The 10,044-nt window shown below is 37.9% G+C and overlaps 2 protein-coding genes across 2 annotated transcripts; both read right to left on the reverse strand.

Moving 5' to 3' along the window:
* Positions 1 to 221: 221 nt before the first annotated feature.
* On the reverse strand, positions 222 to 1,191 carry LOC149659354 (uncharacterized). The gene is made up of 4 exons (XM_089844048.1): positions 893 to 1,191; positions 742 to 772; positions 523 to 684; positions 222 to 466 (listed from the first exon to the last, which is right to left on the reverse strand). Coding segments are annotated over exons 2-4 (354 nt in total). The 5' UTR covers positions 744 to 772; positions 893 to 1,191; the 3' UTR covers positions 222 to 276.
* A 1,796-nt stretch (positions 1,192 to 2,987) lies between these two features.
* On the reverse strand, positions 2,988 to 3,904 carry LOC149659355 (uncharacterized). Its single transcript, XM_089844049.1, has 2 exons — positions 3,840 to 3,904; positions 2,988 to 3,769 (listed from the first exon to the last, which is right to left on the reverse strand). Exon 2 carries the CDS (start codon positions 3,761 to 3,763, stop codon positions 3,020 to 3,022), a length of 744 nt encoding a protein of 247 aa, XP_089700175.1. The 5' UTR covers positions 3,764 to 3,769; positions 3,840 to 3,904; the 3' UTR covers positions 2,988 to 3,019.
* Between the last annotated feature and the right edge of the window lie 6,140 nt (positions 3,905 to 10,044).

The following is a 10,044-nucleotide window of genomic DNA, read 5'->3' on the forward strand; positions in this document are numbered from 1 at the left end:
ATATATATAATTTTAAATATTTTATCCATGTTTTATTTGAATATATATATATATATAATTTTAAATAGAAAAAAAATTGAAAGATTAAAGGCCTGTTTGGAAATGAACATCATCGGCTACAGCTCTGAGGAAACGTTTTTGCCTAAGCCGGTCTAGGACTCCCTCATTGGGGGTACCCGCTCTCCCCTTGAAATAGTCGGTGATAGCGGTATTGAGACTAAAAATAGAAAGAAAAGATATTAGGGATCCATCTTTAAAAAAATAATGCTAATTAACTTACGAGCCCGAGCGAGACGTGTTAACGTAAACCGGCATAGGGTTTCCGGGAGTGGGTGTTATGTCAACGAATGGTATGAGTCGAGAACTCAACTCCCGGAAGACAACATCGTCCTCGCGGAGATCAAAACCATGTCCGAGATTCTCCGCGCGAATCCTCACTAAGTCCTTATGGACATCAGCAAGGATCCTATAAAAAATGTTTGAATATAGCCATTAAAGTTTTAAAAAATATAGAGACTTTACCTGAAGAGGCTGCAATCATTTGGCAGATGTTCATTTACTCTCGGCGGGTTTTCCTGGGGTTGATGTGGGGGTGGCTGACGCTGTTGCCACTCGCGAAAATTTTGTCTCGGGTCCTCCTCGTCGTCCGTGTACAAAAGAACATCGTCAATATGACTGTACGCCCTATTAAGTTCAAAAGTTAGTCTTTCCACGATTTCAGAAAAAAAACAGTATGCTCACATGATAATGGTGGATGATGTTCTGGCCGAAGCTAAAGCGAGAATGATTTTAGTATTGGGAAACTCTCCGTATATATAGTATGGAGGGGGACCGTTGAAACCCAGACACTCTTTACCCCCCCCCCTTATAATATACAAAAACGGTTTCTTACCTTTGGGGGCTAGGGGCGGGAAATTGAATAGCCCCCCCGAGACGCGGATATTTATGTTATCGAAAAAGCCCTAGATCTACCATCTGTTGGGCGAGCACCCCGTAGGCGACTTTGTCGAGGAACAGTTTCGCCCGACGTATGTCGTGCTCGGTTGCTGTCCGAACGGACGCGGCGTCAATCACGCCGTCAACATCAACCTCCCCTTCGGATTCCCTGTATATTTGGGCTCTCCTTTTAAAAAACTTTAAGATGGCCGTATTGAGACTGTAAAGAAAAAAGAAATTAGAAATGGTCTTAAAAAAGAAAAAAACTATATAACTTACAAGCCGGAATAACAGTTAGCTATGTTTAAGGGCTGTTCCTCGACTAGGGGTGCCTCTTCTAGGGGTTCTACAGGGAATACCATGAAACCTAACAGGGTTTGACCCAGGGCTTCGATAACATAATTTGTCTCGACCGCGTACACTTGTTCGACGGCCGTGCGTACTTCGTTGTTGGCAAGCCATTCTTCTTCCTCGGCCTCCTGATGGATCTGGGCTAAGATCCTGTTCAAATTTTATGGAGGAAATATAGCTACTAAAAAATAGGAGAAAACATGGTATGTTTACCGTTGGATGTTGCAATCCAATGGCGTAGGATCTTCATCATCTTCATCCAATTCCTCATCCAATTCCTCATCAGAATTGGATTCATTCTCCCATTCCTCCTCCCCTCCCCCCACCACCACCACTTCCTCTAGTTCCGCTAGAGGAAAAGGTTCTTCTTCTAAAGGTTCATCTTGGACAGGTGGGTTTAGAAATTCAAATACCTCATTCCCAAACGGTAAAGGGTTGGGTGCCCTAAATAAAAAAAAAACTTATTCTATGATTTCAGGAGAAAAAACATTATACTCACATGTTGAAAGTTTGGTGCAGGATTTAGTCTTAGTAGTAGTGGTTCGTCAGTGTTTAGGCTGAGAGTGATTTTTGTATTGGGTAAATTGCCGTATTTATAGTACCCATGGAGAAACCGGGGGGGGGGGGTTCTTTTAGTCTCCGACGTTCTTTCTATATACCCCAATACAAAAACCTTATGATCTTTCCAATATTCAAAAGTTGTTATTGAAGCAAACGAGACCCCAAAATAATAAAAGTCTAGACCCTCTCACAATCCTAAAAAAAAACAAGAATTTGACCCAGACTTCAAATGATTTCTACCGATAATAACAACACATTCCTAGCCGATTTCCATGTACCCTAGCTTTCAATAAATTAATAATAAAAGTCTAGACCCTCTCACAATCCTAAAAAAAAAACAAGAATTTGACCCAGACTTCAAATGATTTCTACCGATAATAACAACACATTCCTAGCCGATTTCCATGTACCCTAGCTTTCAATACATTAATAATAAAAGTCTAGACCCTCTCACAATCCTAAAAAAAAACAAGAATTTGACCCAGGCTTCAAAAGATTTCTACCGATAATAACAACACATTCCTAGCCGATTTCCATGTACCCTAGCTTTCAATACATTAATAATAAAAGTCTAGACCCTCTCACAATCCTAAAAAAAACAAGAATTTGACCCAGACTTCAAATGATTTCTACCGATAATAACAACACATTCCTAGCCGATTTCCATGTACCCTAGCTTTCAATACATTAATAATAAAAGTCTAGACCCTCTCACAATCCTAAAAAAAAACAAGAATTTGACCCAGGCTTCAAATGATTTCTACCGATAATAACAACACATTCCTAGCCGATTTCCATGTACCCTAGCTTTCAATACATTAATTAAAACAAGTCTAGACGCGGTCACATTCCTAAAAAACAGAATTTGACCCCGAGTTCAAATGATTTCTAACGATAATAATAACACCGATTTCCATGTACCCTAGCCGCGTGTCTTTCAATAAATTAATAAATAATACTAGTCTAGACGCTGTCACAAAAAAAACAGAATTTGACCCCGAGTTCAAATGATTTCTAACGATAATAACACAATCCTAGCCGATTTCTTTGTAGACTAGTTATTGTTGTCCACAATGCTTTAGAAGCGTCTTGTTATGGTCCTATAAATATATATGCCTATCCAGATCAAATGACAAAAATTACGTTTTAAAAAATTTATTTCAATACAAATTTACACCAGGCCAAAAAGATTGACAACGCTTATACGTTTCTTTAAATAAGAAGTTTGAGACATTAATATATTAAATATATTATACGATTGAAAATCAAAACTTATTCCGCGTTCCTTTAATCTACTTTCAAAAGCCATTAATATTTTATACGGTGAAACGTACGAGCCAAAATATGATAGTACACGATCAAAATTAATATGATCTTCAATTTCTTCGAAAGAAAAGAATTCACCGTAATCTATGTGTAATATTTTATATATGGTAATAAGTTCAGCGCAAATCAAATCCCCAAGTAATAAATACACCTGTTCGTTCGATACAAGCTTTTTCACATGTTCATTGATATATGGCATTAATCGATTTAACTCGCTTGCTTCTGAAGCGTTCAATGTGAAGTCGATACTGTCTCCACCCCTGATATTCGTTTCCAGCTTTAGATTGTTAAAGGTTGCGTGTGCTGATGTCGAAGATAATGGAGTATCGGCTAAAATAGCGTCGTATGATGTGGGTTCTTGGCAACTTGTCCATCCGCTAAGCGGACCAATTTTGGATGCAAAAGCTTGCCAGGTGTCAACATCAAAGCGAAACGTGGACAAATCTGGTTCTTTCTGGCATATTCTAATCTCTATATTGAGATCAGACGTGAATCCGAAAGATAGAAATACTTCTCCCAAATGAAATCTCGAATTGATTTTACGAGGTTTGGACGGGAGTTTTCGTTTACGAAAATTATCAACTTCCATTCTTATCTTAAAAAAAGCAACCGTTGCTATTATACCAAGCGAGCGCCCAAAACTGTTACGCAAAAATTCTACTTACAATTCAAGCGACCTTCTTATTCGACTGTCAAAATCAAAGTGAGCCCTAACATGGCTTATGTCTTCATTCTTTAGAGGGGGGAGAAAGGGGGTTAGTTCTAGTTAAATGTTGGCTTCTTTCATATAGGGTAAACATGTCTGGGCAAAGATTTGTTCTAGTTAGAGTTTAGCTTGGGGGTAGAGAGAGAGGGGGGAGTTCTAGTTAGAGTTTAGCTTGGGGGTAGAGAGAGAGGGGGGAGTTCTAGTTAGAGTTTAGTTTTGGGGAGAGAGGGGGGTGGCAGTTCTAGTTTAAGGTTGGCTTCTTTCATATAGGGTAAACAGGTCTGGGCAAAGATTTGTTCTTGTTAGAGTTTAGCTTGGGGGTAGAGAGAGGGGGGGAGTTCTAGTTAGAGTTTAGTTTTGGGGAGAGAGGGTGGGTGGCAGTTCTAGTTTAAGGTTGGCTTCTTTCATAAAGGGTAAACAGGCCTGGACGAAACTGTGTTGGTCGGTTCATGTTATAGTACGGGCTCTTTAGAGGGAGAGAGGGGGGATGTATCTAAAAAAGATTACATTTTTGCTTCGTAAAAAGCCGTTACGTACAACATGTGGGGGGGAGGAGGGGGGTAAGGTGAGTGTTATGACCTATATAAGGCGATATGTTGAGTATGCAAAACTCATTCTCTACTTCAAAGTTATAAAGTAAAGACGAATAGCATAGTCTCGCTTTTAGAAAAGTTTTACAAAACCTGCCCGGACACGTCTTGATTTGAAAGGTAACGTATTTTTATATTCTTTTTTGTTTTTCATGGGGATGGCATTTAACGTAAGTTTTTTTTACTATAAAAACGCGTAAAGATGGATCAAGAATCTATTTTATTCGAGATCGAGGAATTGGCCACGTTACGACCATGGCCAATTAAGAAAATTTACGCTTTTTTCTTTAATTTATGTACATTACTCAAACTTAACCCAGCTACAGTCGGGGAAATTTTACCGCCTTTTTTGTCTAATAGAGGATACGCTATTCTTGAAACATTTACCGACATATTTAAATATATGTTAAGCGTACCGCGTGAACCCGAACAATGCCGCAACGCGGAAGAGTTGGACACACTCTATAATAATGTGCTTTTAGCGTATCGTGATCTATATAGGGCCCGTTTCGAACAAAGAGCGTTAGAAATAAATCAACGCGATATAGACGCTCAAGAATCTATTTTATTAGAGATCGAGTCGTTGGTTGTTTCACGACCTTGGCCCATTGAGAAAATCTACGCTTTTTTCTTTAATTTATGTACAGTACTCAAACTTAACCCAGCTACAGTCGGGGAAATATTACCGACATTTTTATCTAATAGAGGATACGCTATTCTTGAAACATTTACAGACATATTTAAATATATGTTAAGCGTACCGCGTGAGCCTGAACAATGCCGCGACATTAAAGAGTTGGAAACATTCTTTAATAATCTGCCTTTAACGTGTAGTGAGCAATATATGGCTCGTTTCGAAAAAAGGGCGTTTGACATAGGTCAACGCGATATAGACGAAATGCAAGCTGAAAATCTACTCGTTGATGAGTAAGATGAAAACATGATTAAAGCTTTAAACATTTTCGAAAAGGAAGAATCAATTGTGCGGGAATTTGAATCTTCCCAGAATGACCGTATAGCTCGCGACTTTTTAAACAATAATCCAGAGCTGGGTTTCGCCTCTCAAAACGATTTCGCCTCTATAGATTTTTCGGGTCTTAGTAATTTCCCTGACCAATCTGGAGGCGGAGCGAGGGGGGCAGTTATGACGCCAATTGATTCTCTACCTCACTGTGAAATTACGGATCAAAGAGTGCAAATGTACCCTAGATTTAACCTAACGGGTCTCGAAATCACCGTAAGAATAACTAATAATTTGGTTGAAGGCTTAGCCAATATTGTCCAGGCCGTTCTTAATAGGTTAGCTCCATCTGATATGATTCAGATAACGGCCGAAAGTTTAAGCTTGCCAAACAGGGGCGAGATATCACTCTCATTTCGTAGAGCTGACCAATTGGACTCTAAATCTGTTTTACATGAGATAGAGTCAGTTTTATACGATGATGAGTTTGAAAGATTCTTTTTGGGACCCATCGTCTTAAAATTTCACGTGGTGAGAATCCCGGTGGAAGGGTTTGGCCGTGCTGCTCCCAAAGGAGTGCGGTCCTTTGATATCTTTTCTCGTGACTCTCGAGGAATTATCAGGATAGTGAACAATGATAATCTGTGTCTAGCGAGAGCGATTTCCGTGGCAATTGCGCATTCGGAACATAAGAAAAACCCGACTAATATCGCGCTTAAAAACAAATTTAAGTCGATTTCGTACACACGAGCGGATAGAGGCGATACGGCCTCTCAACGAGATGCCGCTATAGAGCTTTGCCGCAAAGCTAAAGTTAACCCGAAAGACTGCGGTAAAGTAGAATCTATACAAAAATTTAAAGCCGAATTAGCGCAATATAATATATTAATATATATTTTTAAAAATAATTTGCCCGAGTTGATTTTGGGGGAAATCGACAATGACGACAATAGACCTCGTTTGATATTAATTAATCAAAATAGACATTACAACGTCGTCACGTCTTTAAGACCTTTGTTCGGGATGGACCATTACTGTGAAAATTGTCTGGTAGGATTTAAAAACAAGAGAGATCATAGTTGCAATCTTTATTGTTACAATTGTTTACGAGATCAAACTTGTACGGGTGCTGACCGAGCGTGTGACAAATGTCTCAAGGTTTTCAAAGGAGATGAATGTTTTAATTATCATAAACAAGATGGTGTAGACGGGAAGAGTATTTGCGCGCAACTATTTCATTGCAAACAATGTTTCACGCAAATAAATTTATTTAAGCGTAAAAATCAGCCCCATACGTGCTGTGAGACCTATTGTTCTGTGTGCAGTAGATACACTCCCAGTCCACACTATTGTTACGTTCAGGTAATTAAAGAAGAACCTCCTAAAGTTCGCCAAGCTAAGAAACAGAAAGTTGTCCCTGATTTGCTTTATATTTTTTATGAGTTTGAAGCGATTCAGATATTAGAATCTGAGGAAAAAAAGGGGCGTTAGTCCACCAGCCTCTCCTTTGCGTATCAGAGATGGTCTGCGAAAGTTGTATCGATGTGCCCGAGGGTGGTTTCGTCTGCGGGAAATGTGGGTCACTAGGTCCGAGACAGAGAGTTTTTGAAGGAGCAAACCCTGTTTCAAATTTTTTAGCTTTTCTAAGAACATTAGCCTCTGTCAAGAAGGTAACTTTATTGGCTCATAATGCTAGCGGATACGATAATCAGTTTCTATTGCGAGAGATTATGGCTCTAGGCGAAGAATTTAAACCTAACTGCATAATTAACGGCACTAAAATTATAAATTTAACTGTCTTTAATTTAAATTTCCTTGACTCTTTCAATTTTATCTCCGTACCACTCTCTAAATTCGCCGCCACTTTCGGCTTAGAAGATGCGGCAAAGGGTTATTTCCCTCATTTTTTATTTAACGTGGTTAAAGATCACGTCTTCGACCTTAATAATCAATTAGCAACAAATTATGTCTTAGAAAACCAAATGCCTCCTCCAGAAGCTTACGGGTCGGAAAATTTAACGTCCAAAAATCTCAAAGAGTTTATGGAGTGGTACGATAAACAAATTGAGGAGAAAAAAGGCTTTAATTTTCTGGAGGAATTAAAGTTTTATTGCATCAAGGATGTTGTGATATTAAAGTTAGGTTGTCTAGCTTTTAGAAAAATTTTCTTGGACATTGCCCAGGTGGAACCTTTCCAGGTCGCGTGTACTATAGCCGGTTTGTGTAGCTGGGTATACAGGAGACACTTTATGGATAAAGATGCTATAGGCATTATTCCTCATAACCTCTATAGAATGATTGATAATCAGTCACTTGTGGCTATAGAATGGTTATCCTGGTATGCTCACGAAAACGGCGTAAATATACAGTCTGCGTTTAACGGCTCTGAAGCCAAAGTTTTGAAAATGAAAGTGGACGGCCTTTGTGATAAAGATGTTCTAGAGTTTAACGGGTGTTATTTCCATGGTTGCCCCAAATGCTACAAAGTCAACCGTAACCAATCTTTGCAAGGTGATCCTGGTCAAACCTTGAACACCTTGTACGTCAGAACTTTAAAAAAGAAGGAACGAATCGAGAAAGCGGGTTTTAAAGTAATAACGAAGTGGGAATGTGATTGGACTAAAGATAAAACCGATAATCCGGCTATTGGTGTTTTTCTGGAAGCAGAAAACATTAAAGAAAAAGTACGCGAACCTTTAAATCCTCGCGATGCCTTTTTTGGTGGTAGAACGTCGGTACTTAAACTATACCATAAAGTATCCGGCAGCGAGAAAATGCATTACGTTGACGTAACTAGTCTCTATCCTTTCGTCAACAAGAGAAAGAAGCTGCCAGTCGGGCACCCAGAAATTTTACTGGATAATATTCCCGACATTTTCACATTCGATGGATTTCTGAAATGCGAGGTTTTACCGCCAATTAGCCTCTTTCATCCCGTTTTGCCAACAAGGTTAAACAATAAATTAGTTTTCACTCTTTGCCGGGAGTGTGCCTTGAAACGTTTCCAAGGAGACTGTCGCCATTCCGACGAAGAGCGAAAACTAATCGGCACTTGGGTGATTGATGAACTTCGTGCCGCTGTAAATCGGGGTTATGTTATCCTAAAAAAGATAGAGGCCTGGAAATACAAGGTGCGACAATATAACCCTGAAACTGGCGAGGCCGGCTTGTTTCAAAAATACGTTGATTCGTTCCTTCTTCATAAGCAGACGGCTAGTGGTTACCCCTCGAATTGCGTTACCCCCGAGGAACGTGACAATTATATAAAAATTTTAAAATTAGAGAGGGGGTACTTTTAGACCCAGCCAAGATTAAAAGAAACGAAGGGTTGCGTAGCGTAGCAAAACTTGCCTTGAATAGTCTTTGGGGTAAATTCGGGGAAAGAGTGAAACCAACCAAAACGGAAATTATCAAAGAACCCCGCAGACTTTACGAACTCTTAAGTAACCCGGATGTTGAAGTAAAAAGCGTTTTAACCATAAATGAAGAAACGCTGCTAGTCAAATGGGTTCCTACGACTGAGGCCGACGTTGTTTTGAAGCATACCAACGTCTCTATAGCCTGCTATACAACGGCTATGGCCCGTCTTTGTTTATTAGAATATCTGGAAATTGTCGGGGATAAATGCTTTTATTACGATACAGATTCTCTTGTGTACATGTCCCCCCTGGGAATACCGCTAATAGAAACTGGTAACTTTCTGGGTGAAATGACCAACGAATTGGAAGGTTATGGTAAAAACGCCTACATTGATACCTTTGTCAGTGGAGGATGCAAAAACTATAGTTATTGTGTAACAGATCCAGACTCTGGCAAAAGGTTCAATACAACCAAAGTCAAAGGGTTTCGTCTTAATGTCTCTAACGAGAAACTAGTCAATCACGAAACTTTAAAAGGATTACTAGGCGTTGATTTAGACAAACCCCTTTTGCCCATAACTGTTCCAATTCCGAGACACATTACTAGACTTCCCAATCACACGCTTGTCTCTATAGACACTCACTAAGTTTATAGAGCCACGGTCGATAAAATCCGTATACTAGACAATTTCAAAACAGTCCCCTATGGCTACCAGAACCCAACTTAATTTATTAACTAATTTATTGATTTATTTATTTATTAATTTATTGATTTATTTATTTATTTATTTATTTATTTATTTATTTATTAATTTAAAACTAATTTAAAACTAATTTAAAACTAATTTATTTATTTAAAACTAATTTATTTATTTATTTAAAACTAATTATTAATTTATTAATTTATTGACTAATTTATTAATTTATTGACTAATTTATTAATTTATTGACTAATTTATTAATTTATTGACTAATTTATTAATTTATTGACTAATTTATTAATTTATTGACTAATTTATTAATTTATTGACTAATTTATTAATTTATTGACTAATTTATTAATTTATTGACTAATTTATTAATTTATTGACTAATTTATTAATTTATTGACTAATTTATTAATTTATTGACTAATTTATTAATTTATTGACTAATTTATTAACTAATTTATTAATTTATTTATTTAAAAGTGTATATTGTATATTTAAAATAAAAAAAATTTTAAACTGATTTTGTTCCTTATTTTCCGCGCTA

The sequence above is a fragment of the Phalangium opilio genome, unplaced genomic scaffold (assembly GCF_054372755.1).
Source record: "Phalangium opilio isolate 3A_F unplaced genomic scaffold, DU_Popi_V2 ptg000073l_1, whole genome shotgun sequence".
Classification (NCBI taxonomy): Eukaryota; Metazoa; Arthropoda; class Arachnida; order Opiliones; family Phalangiidae; genus Phalangium; species Phalangium opilio.

Excerpts from the sequence above, each read along its gene's own strand:
- LOC149659355 (XM_089844049.1), bottom strand. The coding sequence starts at position 3,763 with ATGGAAGTTGATAATTTTCGTAAACGAAAACTCCCGTCCAAACCTCGT.
- LOC149659354 (XM_089844048.1), bottom strand. Across the intron at positions 467-522 it reads AATGATTGCAGCCTCTTCAG|GATCCTTGCTGATGTCCATA; the intron begins GTAAAGTCTCTA and ends CATTTTTTATAG.